Source organism: Pithys albifrons, chromosome 16 (genome assembly GCF_047495875.1).
Source record: "Pithys albifrons albifrons isolate INPA30051 chromosome 16, PitAlb_v1, whole genome shotgun sequence".
Lineage (NCBI taxonomy): Eukaryota > Metazoa > Chordata > Aves > Passeriformes > Thamnophilidae > Pithys > Pithys albifrons.
In genome coordinates this window covers 14848675-14863960 of record NC_092473.1, presented here as the reverse complement: position 1 = coordinate 14863960, position 15286 = coordinate 14848675, and the positions used below count along the sequence as shown (strand labels likewise).

General features: G+C 45.2%; 1 protein-coding gene across 5 annotated transcripts in view; it reads right to left on the bottom strand.

Moving 5' to 3' along the window:
* EPN2 (epsin 2) overlaps positions 1-15286 on the bottom strand; it is a 61879-nt gene that overhangs the window by 17495 nt on the left and 29098 nt on the right. For all 5 annotated transcript variants that reach the window (XM_071570728.1, XM_071570727.1, XM_071570726.1 and 2 more), the window contains one exon: positions 6009-6783. In XM_071570728.1, coding sequence (XP_071426829.1) covers positions 6009-6603 — 595 coding nt within the window. In that variant the 5' untranslated portion in view covers positions 6604-6783. The remainder of the gene's footprint in view (positions 1-6008; positions 6784-15286) is intronic.

The window sequence follows — 15286 nt, the reverse complement described above, 5'->3', positions numbered from 1 at the left end:
CCAGCAATTCCCTTGTAAGAACTCAGAACCCAACAGCAATTCCCTTGTAAGAACTCAGAACCCACCAGCAATTCCCTTGTAAGAGCTCAGAACCCAACAGCAATTCCCTTGTAAGAACTCAGAACCCAACAGCAATTCCCTTGTAAGAACTCAGAACCCAACAGCAATTCCCTTGGGAACCAAGCAGAGATCCCATCTCTTGGTCTTCCAATGCAAGAGCACTCAAATAAAGATGGGATATGTTCAAAAAGCCAATCTAACCTCTCAAATGAGGAAAAGGCTGCTTGATCTAGAAGGAAATGTGTAATCCACCTTCCCACTGGGAATTAAAGAATCTTTTAGACACAAGAGGAGAGTTAAAAACCCTCTGAATGTGACAAAGTGGAGCTGCCCAGCCCTTCTGCAGGATTTAACTACTCTGAGCAGACAGAGCACTTTGGAAATTCATTTAATCCTGACCAAACCCTTAAGGTTTGTTTGACCAAATCCTTAAGGTTTGTTTTGGTTTTAGGGGTGTTTTTGCCTCTCAGGTGACCCCCATGCCCACCTGACAGACACAGTGGGGTCATTTAGTGCCACTCCAGAAGCCACAAGTGGCACCTCCCACCTTCCCTCAGAGCACCAGAAAAAATAGATGTATGATGAGAGGATTTAATCAAGCTGTCAAGTGACATCTGCCAGCAGTCTGGCACATTCCTCCAGCACCTCAGACTGGGGGAATTACCCACACAGCTCCTCCAGACTCACTGCTGGATGCCAGGCCACACATTCCCTGATGGAAGGGCAGAGATGTGTTCCAACCTGCAAAGATGCACAACAGGTTATTAAATAAAAAACCCCAAACCTTTAAGAACAGGAGCTTTTTGAATGGCACAGGTTGCCCAGAGAAACTGTGTGGAAGTGTCCAGGGTGGGCATCCTGTTCCAGTGCCCTTCCCATGGCAGAGGGTTGGGACTGAAGGAGCTTTAAGGTCCCTTCCCCAAACCATTCTGGGATTCTGTGAATTTCCCATCATGTCAAACCCAAACCAGCAATTCCTCTGATTTATTTCCTACTCCAAGTAAAAGTGGAGACAAAGCTGAAATGGATGAGTGAACACACACTTAGTGAGGCTTCACAAAACTGCTTTTAAATAATGAGTCAACTTAATACAAATAATCCCTGGAAATACTAAAACTCCTTAATTCACCCAAAGAAAATTGCTCCTAGAATCTCTCCAGGTAAGGTTAAAGACCTGGCATTTCCAAGGATCCATAAAAGCCCTTTTCAGCCCATCTTTCACCAATCTTTTGTCAAACTGGCTGTTTGTGAGCTGAGCTGAGCCCACCTGGGGCAGGGCTGCTCTGAGAGCAGCTCACAGTTTGTGTCACTGAACTCAGGGCACCAACCCCATCCCAGGCTGGCTCTGCCTCCAAACCCACAGGAGGAGCACAGGGACAAAGGGAAGGGTGTGTGGACACCCCAGAGTCACACAGGGACAGCCTGGACTGGGCATGACAGAATTAATCTCTCAAAAAGCCTGGCCCCAGTAAACTTGGGTTTTAAACATGGCCAGTGTTTCTCAGGCTTGAGACACCATCGCAGCTCAGGCTTAGGAGGTCTATATTAAGCACACCCTACTTTTCCCTGTGCAGCCATAAATCCAGATCCTATTTAAGTGGTCAGTGGCAGCTGGACATGAAACAAGGCCAGGAGCAAGAGGCTGAAGCTTCAAAACTGGGTGACTGATGTCGAGCATAAAGACAATTATTTAGTGTCTTGGTTTGAAGGTGAACCCATAACATTCTGACCCAAAGGCACAAGAGGAGTGAGGAAATATTATCCAAAAGAGTTCAGATATCTGTCTTATATTCCTTCCTCCCCCAGCAGGTTTAGTTTCAGCACCACACAAGAAAATTCCTACAAAGTGAAATAAAATCTGGTATCAGATTCCATGCAACTCCAGACAATTTATACATTTTCCAAAATAAAAACTATTGGGCATTTTGGCATGGAATATTTTAGAGTTCCTAATCCATTAATGGCCAACTGAAAGATAAACCCAATTGTTCCCAGTATGCCAGAAATTATTGATAAGATGGAGGTTGGGAGGAGCTTTATTTCTGCTTTTTGCTTTACTGTCTCTCTTGGCTTCCATTTACAGGTTATGAGATTAAACAGCAAAAATACACTAATACTTTTACAGTTCACAAACCCTGGAATTATCCAAGCACAGAGACCTTCAGGCCCAACAAAGTCATTAAGGCAAAGCTTTGGGGGAAGGACCTTATTAAAAACTCTCATGTTTCACCATTTCACTTTGCAGAGTTTCTGAAGGACTGTCAGAGATGAGATGAAAATATCCCCAAGGAAACAGGGAATGTCCTGATTTTCCTTAGTCTTGCCTGCAGTGAGGGCTGATTGTTCAAGTCAAGAGATCCTTTCCCATCTTTAACTCCCTCACACTACACAAGTTGTAAGAACTGCTGTAATTTTTTTCACAAAGGATAAATTTGGGACACAATGACCAGGAACTCTTTGAGAAAACCCTTTGTGGCTCAACATCAAGTACCAAATCCAGCTGTTGGATCCAACCCCACCCATGTGAAGAGGCTGGAGTGGGGTCTGAGCACTGCAGGGTTCAGTCAGGGCAGCTGATCCAACCCCCTGAACAAACTGAACCAAAAAGCACCCACTGACTGATCCAACATTGCCCTTTAATAACTGACAGAAAGGGATCCAGCACAGCATCCACTGGAGTTACTGTTCCCTCACTGATCTGTCCTGCAGGAACCCCCAAGCTCTTCCAGCCAGCTCAGCCTTCATTTCTTCTGCAAGAAAGGATCAAAAAAGAGATTTTAGAGCCCAAAATCATCTCTTCAAGCAAGGGAAATGCATTCCCAAAATCTGCAATCCCCACTAGTGAGGAACAAAAGTAAAATGTGCTGATGCCAAACCACTGAGAGACAAAATGTTTCCTTCAGTGATGTTGGCAAAAAGGCTGTTAATTCTCCCAAACTTTACTGATACTTGGCTGTTAAGAAGACACACGAAACATTTAGCAAAGAGGGGGGATGTACATTATTAAGAGGCAAATCTCATGCCATAAATTGCACATCTGAATGTCTCTGATCTCCCCTTCAAAGGCTCAGAGGAATGAAAGAGAATTCTGCCAGAATACACAGTGCAGCAACCACATCTTCGAGCTGCTACAAGGGGAGGATTCCCCAGGAGCTCAGCACAGCTTCATTCCTTTCACATATTTTACTGAATCCATCTTTTCAGAACAAAAAAAAGGCCATCATTTTAAAAAATAAAACAGGATGGGTACAATCTCTTTCACTTTAAATAATGAAAATTTAGAAGGCACAAGAATAACCCTAAATTTATGTAACAGATTAAATGTCTGGGGTTTAATGAAACTCCTTCCTTGTTTCCAGGATAAAGCTCTACACAGTTTTCCAATATCAGAAGTATTTATTTAGCACATCTGTTCTGAAAGGTGCTGCTTGATTTGCTACACTCAATGAAACCTGACAAAAAACATATTAAAACTTGGATATATAAAAAACTAACAGCCACCTCTATTTCTGCTGATCCAGAGTGGGAAGTCCAGGAGAGGCCACAACAGAGAGGGAAAAAAAAAGCCTGAGATTTCTAAAGCTTCTTAGGCCTGTGCTCAGGGGGGAGGAGGAGAAAAGCTTAAGAAATCATTACCTCAAGAGCAATCCTGCCCCAGGAGACACAGGGAAATGGGAGCATCCACTGAACCCACACTCTGGCCTGGAAGAACAGCCAAACTTGCAGCTTCTGCCCTCAAAATTCTCCAACGTCCCAGGAACAATTCAGGAACACGCCCTGCATTGCTCAGTCCTGCTGGGAGGAACAGTTTGGAGCCTCTGGGAGCACTGAACGTGCCCAGCAACAGCTCCATGCACTAATTAAAGGCAGGAGCTGGTGAAGCAACAGCCCTGTGGAACCCAAGGTGTGCCCAGATAACTCAGGTGCTGTTATTTAGTCCATCAGCCCAAGGTAAAACAGTATTTCAAACGACCTCCTGAATGAAGAACTTTCATTGTAATCAACAACAATCCCCAGATTTCAAAATTAAAAATGTCACTGTTGTTTATGTGTTTTAAAAGTCACACTGAATCAATGCCCAAGGATGGTCATTACAGAAGAACTATGTACATACAGACAACCTAAACATATAGAAATATAATTATTATTGAAAACTAAAAAGTCTCTTATCCAACTGCCAATTAAAAGATTCTCACACCTGAAAACTTTACTGCACATTTTTTGTAGCCTGTATCCTAAAAATATTCCTTTTTGGAAATAAAACACTGGAAGTGTTTGCACACTCACACATTTATAATTTGGGACTTTGGGACCCAGAAGATGAAAAAGTTGAGCTTCCCAGCACTGCTGCTCAGTGGATTCTCCACCCTGGCTGGACTACAGCCCCTCACACACCCTGAACATTCATTGAAACACAAGATTTTCCTTCAGAATTAGACCCCAGCCCCTGACACTGCAGCCAAAGCAGCTTTCATCAGATCATTACTGACATTAAGGAGGATTTAGTGCCAACTCAGGCCTCTTCCCAACATGACAGGGAGTCCCCCCAAGCAGTGGTGGAAAGCATTTGTTCTTCCCACACCATTGTATTATTTAAGAATGAAATCCAGCATTTAGTACAGACAGTGACACACCAAAGACTGAGAGAATAAATATTTAAATACAGACAGAGTCAAAGCATTACTGCTCTAAGAGCTGCTGAGTAAGCAATAAAGGAAATTAAACAGCAGCACTCTGGCCAAAGTACAAGAGAAGCTGCATAAAGTAGTAAAATGATCCAGGAAATATTCTGTATTTCTATTTTTTTCTTGAATTCAAGACCAGGCTTGGAGCAACCTGGGCTGGTGGAAGGTGCCTCTGCCCATGGCAGGGGGTGGAATGGGATGAGCTTTAAGGTCCCTTCCGAGCCAAATCAACCTGTGATTCCATGAACTGTAGTTAACAAAAAGGATACATTTCAAAGCAAAAAAAAAAAAATCCATTCACAATCTCCCCATGACATCAAACACTGGCCCAGGTTCACAAAAGCAGCCTGGCAATGCTGTCTGTGGGAACTGCCAGTAAACAACTGCTTCTCAAATTGATTTAAGTCAATACACACATCCCCTCCAAACCAAACACTGAACCAGGCACTGGAGGAGACACGAGTGCCACGGAGCAGATCCACAGGGGCAGCACAACCAGAGTCACAGAATATTCTCAACTGGAAGGGACCCACAAGGACCATCTTAAGTGAATCCCATAAAGGGACTGATCCCTTTAGCCTGGAGAAGAGGAGGCTCAGAGGTGACCTCAGCACTGTCTGGAACTGCCTGAAGGGAAGTTCTGGCCAGGTGGGGGTTGGTCTCTTCTCCCAGGCACTCAGCAATAGGACAAGGGGGCACGATGGGCTCAAGCTCTGCCAGGGGAAATTGAAGTTGGAGAGCAGAAAAAAATTCTTTGCAGAGAGAGTGCTCAGGGAGTGGAATGGGCTGCCCAGAGAGGGGGTGGATTCCCCATCCCTGGAGGTTTTTCTGCTGAGCTTGGCTGTGGCACTGAGTGCCATGATCTGGATAAAGGGACTGGAGTTGGACCAAGGGTTGGACTTGATGATCTCAGAGGTCTTTTCCAACCCAATCCATTCTGTGATTCTGTGAATGTGGCACTGAGTGAGAATCCACCACTTCTTGATCCAACCCCACTGTGATCACCAGCCCAGGGCACGGAGTGGGGTTGAATCAAGGGTTGGACTTGCTGATCTCGGAGGTCTTTTCCAACCCAATCCATTCTATGATTTTGTAATTCTATGAACCCCCAACTCTGGTGTTATTGGCTCTAACCAACAGAGGTGACCTGAGGGTCACCCTCCTACAGGCCCCACCCACTCACTCACCTCCCACAGCAGATCAGGACACAGAATCTCTCAAAAGAAAAGGGAGTGGAATGTTTTATGTGTTTGCTGTACTTACAGCCATGGTAAGATGCTGGGGACCCTCCAGACTTGCCATACTCCTGCTCTGAGTAGCTGGTGGACAGGTTGGGCTGGCTGGAGCCTCGGCCAAAGGTGATCTGGTTGCTGCCCACCCCAGTGGCCACCTGGGCCATGCGTTCTTTGGTCTTCAGGGCCTGGGCCCGCTCCGTCTTGAGCCGCTCGTCGTCCTTCAGGAGGGACACCAGCTGCTTGGACTTCTCCCTCACGTTGATGCCCTGGTCTTTGCCATCTCGATCGATGTACTGAAAATCTTTCAACGTCTGGATAGCAAAAATATTCTCCTTACACTGCTGGGCCACCCTCTCCGAGCCTGTTTTAATCAGGTAATCTAAGAGAGTGAGGGCCTTGTACACGTGTCGCCAGTTCTTGCCGTGGTCATTGAGCCGTTTCCAGATCATGCTCATAATTTCAGAAAAGGCCACAACATTGTAAGTCAGATCTGCTATTTCGGTCATTAAGGAACTGGAAGGCCCCCAGGGGTCATTAGAGGTCGCTTCCCGCACTTTGATTTCGGCCTCTGAGTAATTGTTCACAATGTTCTTCATCTGCCGTCGAATGGACGAAGTCGTCATCTTTGTTTCCCTTTGAGCCCGGACAGCACAGAACACAAACACAGCAGGGTTAAATCTGCTCCTCCAGGAACGTTCCTGAACTGCAAAGGCTCCTCCGTGTCAGTGGCTTGTTTGGAACACCTTCCACTACAACCATTTCCTCTCCCCGAGAGACTGACACGAGAAAATGAAAATCACGACCTGAGTGAGGAAAGAGAACAAAGCACGTTAGTGGGGTCTGGTTGTTCCTTGTCTTGGTTTGGGATAAGCAACTGCCAACCCCCCCCAAGCACAGAGAGAAAAACCTCCCTCCTAACACCAGGGAGAGGGAGGAAAAGAGAGGGGAAAGAAAAAAAACACTTCAAATGGCATTTATACTAAAACTACATATATTTCTCACAGAAAGAAAGAGACAATTAGAAGAGAGTACAAATATTCACTCACACAAGTCTGCAACAACAAGTTCCCCACCCCAACTTCTTAACGAACACACAAATTCTACTGTCCTAACTACACATTACTTAAGAAAATACTTATTCCCCAGGGAGACAAACCCAAGCAGAAAGGAGAGACCCAGAACAACACATTTTACTTTCCTGAGGTACCCTGTGAGCCAGTGGTGGGCCTGGTCCTCTCCATCCACCCTGGGACAGCATCGTGTGTCCTCCCAAGAGGAGGGCTGAGAAGAGACTGCCTTAACCACTCCCACACTGGTTCCTACTTCCCTGGAGATGATGCCATAATGTGGTATGGAATACAAAGTTACTGGCTAGAAGAGGTCAGCTGTTAGCTCAGCCCAGCTCAAATCAGCTGACAGCTTCGGCCTAATCCAAACTTCAGAGCCCAAGTCTAGGCCCACCTGGGTGAACCCATAACATTCTTGCACGGCCAACAATCCACATCCACCTGGGAGGAATTTCCCTGGAATGAACTGGTGCGTTTTCTCCCTGATTTTCTTCTGATGTTGAAAACAACTTGCTCATCTCACCAGTGATATTAAACATTAAGATAAAAAACCTGAAGTGCTGAGCAAAACACAAGTAAGAAGACACAACCATGCTAATGGAGTACTAATTGACAGGAAGCTCAACATGAGCCAACAGTGTGCCCAGGTGGCCAAGAAGGCCAAGGGGATCCTGTCCTGTATCAAAAATAGCGTGGCCAGCAGGCCCAGGGCAGTGACCCTTCCCCTGGACTCTGCCTTGGGGAGGCCACACCTTGAGTGTTGTGTTCAGTTCTGGGCCCCTCAGTTCAGAAAGGATATTGAGGGGCTGGAGCGAGTCCAGAGAAGAGCAACAAGGCTGGAAAAGGGACTGGAGCACAAGTGCTGTGGGGAGAGGCTGAGGGAGCTGGGGGTGTTCAGCCTGGAGAAGAGGAGGCTCAGAGGTGACCTCAGCACTGTCTGGAACTGCCTGAAGGGAAGTTCTGGCCAGGTGGGGGTTGGTCTCTTCTCCCAGGCACTCAGCAATAGGACAGGGGGGCACGATGGGCTCAAGCTCTGCCAGGGGAAATTGAAGTTGGAGAGCAGAAAAAAATTCTTTGCAGAGAGAGTGCTCAGGCATTGGAATGGGCTGCCCAGAGAGGGGGTGGATTCCCCATCCCTGGAGGTTTTTCAGCTGAGCTTGGCCGTGGCACTGAGTGCCATGATCTGGTAAAGGGACTGGAGTTGGACCAAGGGTTGGACTCGATGATCTGGGAGGTCTTTTCCAACCCAATCCATTCTATGATTCTACGCTGGTGAAAATGCAGAATTTGAAAAGCAAACCAGAAACAAAGCCCAAGAAATGACTTAGGGATTTAGTTTCCAAGGTAAAACCTACCCAGAAGTTTTAATTACAGAGCTCAGAGAGCTGAGAAGAAACCACATCAGAAATCCTCTCTACAGCTGAGCACTGCTCCCATCCCTGTAGGAATGAGAACTGAGGGAACAAGCAAAGTTCTAGAAATGAACCATTTCTGAAAGTCCAGGTAAGTTTAAAGCCCACCCAGAGATCCCGAGGCCCAGGGAAGAGAACTGAGCCCCAGAAGGGCTCCCTCCAACTCAAGGTGATCTTTAATGATAAGCAGATTAGAAGGGAGCATTTGTACAAACACGTTTCCTTTGTACATTTGACAACACTGGCCAGATCCAGAGTTTCTGCTCTGTGTGTCTTTCACACAGCACAGAAGAATTTTTAATTACATGAGAATGGAATTGCAAAGCCAAAGCCATTGGCAGGAGAAGCCAAGGACAAGCTCTGGAGCTGGAAAGCTGTGTCAGTGCTTAGTTAAGGTCACTGTTTCAAGTAAACAGAGGCCTATTAAGCTTTAGAATAAATTACTTGAGCAAACTGGCAGATTTTGCTGTTACATTAACACAGAACAGCCTCTGATATTCACCAGTTGCACAACACTGAGCAACAACTCTGCAACCAAAGTCAGACTCCCAGAGATGCCCGTTCCAGATGCCCTCTAATGTTTCTCCAAACACTCCAGAGAACCAACACTGTTCCCTACAAAGACACTGGAGAGAAGTAAAGCACAGATTTCAAGCCTGAAATTGTCATCATTCCTCAAAAGATGATGGTGCCATTTGGAATGAAGGCAGAACTCAGTGTCAGTGCAGCTCTGTCATGGATGTTTTTGGCATAAAGACACATTCCCTTCCCAGGAAACCACCCTGGGCAAGTTAAACCACCACAGAACACGTCCAGTGGGTTACTGCATTTTATCTTGTTCCACCAAGGTTGATTTTGGCAGAATATAAAACTCCTATGACATCATGTAAGATGAACTTTAAATGAGATCAACACTAGATGGTGTTCCCCCCAGTATTTGGAACCAGCTGTAGAACAGGGTTGGTGTGTTGGCAGGTGGCAACAGGAATAAAAAGGGGCATCTTGTGGGGCACAAGTGCTGTGGGGAGAGGCTGAGGGAGCTGGGGATGTTCAGCCTGGAGAAGAGGAGGCTCAGAGGTGACCTCAGCACTGTCTGGAACTGCCTGAAGGGAAGTTCTGGCCAGCTGGGGGTTGGTCTCTTCTCCCAGGCACTCAGCAATAGGACAAGGGGGGCTCAAGCTCTGCCAGGGGAAATTGAAGTTGGAGATCAGGAAGAAATTCTTTGCAGAGAGAGTGCTCAGGGATTGGAATGGGCTGCCCAGAGAGGGGGTGGATTCCCCATCCCTGGAGGGTTTTCAGCTGAGCTTGGCCGTGGCACTGAGTGCCATGATCTGGTAAAGGGACTGGAGTTGGACCAAGGGTTGGACTTGATGATCTGGGAGGTCTTTTCCAACCCAGTCCATTCTGTGATTCTGTGATTCTATCAGCAACTTGGACATCTGAGATGGCAGCAATGGGCACACTGGGCCTCTCCCAACCCCTGTTTGGAAGCCACCTGTGCCTCCTGTGTCACCTTGAGCAGGTACAACAAGGGGCACAGGGACAACCCTGCACAAACTGGTACTGCAGCTTATTTTGAACCTGAGTGTTTATTCCCAAGGACGTGGATTTTAGGAAAGAACAAGTGACCTTGGGCTTGTTTATGTCCCTCAGGGTTTCACAGAAACTGGCCACGTCTTTCTGAGCTGAGGATCTCCCAAAATTCAGCCCATTTAGAAGCTTCTCTGCACCTCCAATCAAACCATCCCTGTGGTCCTTCCATGTGTGCATCACACTCCCATTTCCTGGAAACACACACAGTTCAAGCACTTTGAATCTCAATTTGGAAGGAACACGAGTTTACATCACAACATGGTCATTTACTGCTCAGCATTTCCCATTTATCAAATACTTCCTGGAAGTCCATGTGCCTTTTTTGGGAATTGTGCCTCAGTCCTGCACAGGAAACCAGAGTCATTTCTCCTCCCTGTGCTTTTCTTCTGCCACTTTTATCCCTCAGCAGGTCTCAGCCTTTCATCCTTCTCTTTAATTCAAATTTTAATTCATCCCTCATGTCAAATTTGACTCATTTGCTTCAGTTTGGCCACTTTATTTAGGAACAATCTGGAAAAGGGAGTATCAGCAAGAGCAGGACCCTTGGCTGGGAACAGCCCTTCCCTGTGAGAACCAACCACTCACTCCTAACCCCATTTCCTGTCTTTTAACCCGCTGCAAATCTATGAAAAAACATTCCTGTCTTGTGAGAGTTTTATTTCTTTAAAGGCCAGGGATGAGAGGCCTTACCCAAATACTTTTACAAGTACTCGTAGGAGCAAGTGCCTTACCTGTGGATCTCCCCAACCAAAGGAAAAAAGAGAATTTTTATTACTTTACAACTTCATAAGCTTTGGAAAAAAATCGTTTTAATACCCCACATGTAAATAAATCCCTGAGGAATTAATCACTCTCACAACACAAGCAGGCACATGGACCATCAGGGCTCAGTCTCACATGCCAAGCCAAGATGAACCTCCAAACCCTCTGACCACTCCTCCTTTTTCTCCCTCCTGCACCAAATCCAGCCATTCCTACAACACAGCACAGTGAAAATATTCCACTTAAAGTCTCCTAAGCATTGCAGATTGTGAGAAGAGTAAGAATGATCCAACCCTGGCCTCAGTTTTGGGGGTGATTAAAAGTAACATGAAGCTGTCGAGGTCCAAAAAACAGTCCCAGAAAGTGAAGAACTTTCATTCCTTCCCAACTGCACCCCAAAGGAAAATGGGCATCTGGTGTCAGAGGAGAAACCAAAGGCAGAAAGGGAGGACTTGGAACTGGAAGCTCCTGACAGTGGCTGCTGGCAGAGAGTCTGGAGTGGAGCTTTGGAAGGACAACCAGACCCAGCATTACAGAAGAGAACACACTGGATTGAGCAACACGAGCAATTTTCATTCTTTCAGGAAATGAAATATTTCACTTGTTGTTCTGTAATAGCTCTAAAACCATCAATCCCTCAACGCTGCTGTGATTCCTCACCTTCATATCTCTGACTCATTAAAACAAAGGCATTTAATGAGAGACAGATTATTGTCTGTTTTTTCCTTTTCTTGATGGACATGTTTTAATCTTATTCTACCCATAACCCACTAAATACAACTTACTCTGAGCTTCATGTTTATTGAAAGCACTCAGGATGAGTGGAGTGGGAAGCTGATGGGCCTCTTATTCCCCCCAGATGTGGCTGCAACCCCTTGGCAGGAGCTCTGACCCTCCCCAAGAGCCCTGCAAGCCTTTGGGTACCTGCTTTGCACACTCCCTGCTGCCTCACCACAGGTGGGAAGCATTTGCTTTGATTATTCCAAGTCTAGAAGCACCACAACAGATTATTTTATCATTAAAGAGATCACAAAGCCAAACATCCCACCTGTGCAAAACAGAGGAGCCGTTTCTAACACACAATCAAATACTTACATAGAAAGTTTAGATTTTTTTTCCCCCAGAAACCTCAGTGAATTAACTTCTCCCAACAAAACCCAAGGAAGGACAAAGCACTTGCAACTTCAGCAAAAATGTGAGTTTGCATTTTTAACAGCAGAGTTGCAAAGAAAGCAGAAAATAAAACCAGTTGATTAAATCTGCTGCTCCTTCCTAACAGGAAAAAGGCCTGTTGAGCTTGAGAGGATTTCTGTGAAAGGTTAAAGGGATGGGGAAGAGGAAGTTTTAGTTTGTTCAGTTTAGGTGAGTCTTCCTCCTTTTCTCTCTTGGTCCCTACAAAGCCCTTTTCTTTGGTTTTTAAGGAGCTTGAAATCTTTAAATAGGAAAGGAAACAGGTCTGAGGACAAGAAGGTGAAGCTTCCAAGGGGAGCCTGGAGGGGAAAACCCCCTTTGCTTTTCCCTGTTCCAACAGTTTCATCACACACTAAATTCTTGTGGTGCTTTCCACAGGAGGAATTCTCCACTGAATTTCTCAACAACTCTCTCATCACAAGAGATTAGTCAATGAAATCTGGATGAGGAGACATCCTGAACTTGCTGAGACTAACACAGACACAGGGCCAAGCCACAAAGTCCTTAATAAATGTAGTTCAAAGGAAACAGCCACACAAACCCACCTATGGACAGGTTTTCAGCAGAATCCACTCACATCTCTGGAATGCAAAATCCAACCAGGGTTTGCCTGCACTGATATCTGCCCTCCATACAAGCCTGAAGGTAAATACATACACAGTCCAGCCAAGCATGGACCAGAAATGTATGAGCAGCCTTTAATATCCAGGGTGAAAATTAACATTAAACATATGAAGTTTACCAGATATTTGCATAAAAGTTTAATTAGAATCACAGAATGGATTGGGTTGGAAAAGACCTCTGAGATCAGCAAGTCCAACCCTTGATCAGCCCCAAATAATCCCCAAATCACCCCAAATAATCCCAAAATCACCCCTCAAAAAACCAAAAATAGTCCTCCAAAAATAACTTCAAAATCAGCCCAAAATAACCCCAAAATCACCCCAAATAATCCCAAAATCACCCCTCAAAAAACGAAAATTGTCCTCCAAAAATAACCTCAAAATCAGCCCAAAATAATCCCAAAATCACCCCAAAATCACTCCCTAAAAACCAAAATAGTCCTCCAAAAATAACCTCAAAATCAGCCCAAAATAATCCCAAAATCACCCCAAATAATCCCAAAATCACCCCTCAAAAAAACGAAAATAGTCCTCCAAAAATAACCTCAAAATCAGCCCCAAGTAACCCTCAAATCACCCCAAATAATCCCAAAATCACTCCCTAAAAACCAAAATAGTCCTCCAAAAATAACCTCAAAATCACCCCAAATAATCCCAAAATCACCCCAAATAATCCCAAAATCACCCCTCAAAAAACAAAAATAGTCCTCAAAAAAACCCTCAAAATCAGCCCAAAATAACCCCCAAATCACCCCAAATAATTCCAAAATCACCCCTCAAAAAAACCAAAAATAATCCTCCAAAAATAACCTCAAAATCAGCCCCAAATAATCCCAAAACCACCCCAAAATCACTCCCTAAAAACCAAAATAGTCCTCCAAAAATAACCTCAAAATCAGCCCCAAATAATCACCAAATCACACCAAATAATCACAAAACAACCCAAATAATCACAAAATCACCTCAAATTATTACAAAATAACCCCTCAAAAAACCAAAAGTCATTTCAAAAAATAACCTCAGAAAACCCCAAAATCACTCCAATAATCACAAAATAACCCCTCAAAAAAACAAAAATCATTTCACAAAAATAACCTCAGAGAACCCCAAAATCACCCCAACAATCACAAAATAACCCCTCAAAAAAACAAAAATCACCCCAAATAATCCCAAAAGTTGTCTTTAAACATTTTTCTTACACTGGTTCCCACAACAGTAGAGAAATTTCTCTTTCCCATTTTTTTCACCCTCTTCATAAACAATTCCCAGAGAACAAGTGGCTGCCCAGAGGGTCTCACTGCACTCCTGTGACACAACATCCAACTGCAACACAAACACTGTTCCCAAACCAAAGAGGAAAAGGGGCAACTGTGCATGGTGGGCACTGGGAGGAGAGGGCTGAGAGAGCCAGCCTGGCACTGGACACAATAAAAGCCAACAAGTCTCACACTTACTGGCTCTGTCACTATTGCACAGCAGAGAAAACACCAATTCATGGGAATAAAACAGCCAAATGAAGACACTGAAGTTGCCATCAATGCCCTTCCTCAACCTTCAAACCTATTTAGGAAATGAGTTACAAATACAGGTTGGCAAAGGGCTTGAAGAAGAGGGTTAACTCCAGAGGAAAGGTTTTATTTCCATTTTTCACAGTTTAAATGCTTGTCTTCTTCAGTGTAATTTCTGAGAAGAGGAAATGGTCCGAAATTCAAAGTTTTGGAAGCTTTCCACTCCCTTTTACAAATGAGAGAACAAGGTCAGCTTTCACAGACAGCAGGTGGCCAAATTATTTCTTTATTTAAAGAGTTAATGCTGAAAGATAATTCTCCTTTGGATTTATGCATATTCATGACTCCCAAGGTTGGATTCTGCAGAGATTTTACAGTCATGAGAGTAATTCCAGTTTGAATGGACATTCAGCCATAAAAGAGATTTACTGGTTTTCTCCATAACACCTTTGCCTACAACGTGTCTCCTTAAATTACCAGTTTCTGAGCTCAATGGGGACCTTATTCCTCAGGCACTCAGCAATAGGACAAGGGGGGCTCAAGCTCTGCCAGGGGAAATTGAAGCTGGAGAGCAGGAAAAAATTCTTTGCAGAGAGAGTGCTCAGGGATTGGAATGGGCTGCCCAGAGAGGGGGTGGATTCCCCATCCCTGCAGGTTTTTCAGCTGAGCTTGGCCGTGGCACTGAGTGCCATGATCTGGTAAAGGGACTGGAGTTGGACCAAGGGTTGGACTTGATGATCTCAGAGGTCTTTTCCAACCCAATCCATTCTATGATTCTGTGGATGTGGCACTGAGTGAGAATCCACCATGTCTTGATCCAACCCCACTGTGATCACCAGCCCAGGGCACTCCATGATCACAGTGGGGTTGGATCAAGGGTTGGATTGATGATCTCGGAGGTCTCTTCCAACCCAGCTGATTCTGGGATTCTGTGATCCCTTCAGGACAGCTTTCTGTCCTGTTTTCCCTGGCTGTTGGATGCACAAGCCACTGAAGCACCTTCAGAGGGCACTAATTGGGTTCCTCTGCAGTGCTGAGCTGCAGATGGGAGTGTGGATGTCTCCAGAACTCTGCCTGTGACAGGCCTTGCTTGGCCACCCCCTGCCTGAAGGGAAGTTCTGGCCAGCTGGGGGTTGGTCTCTTCTCCCAG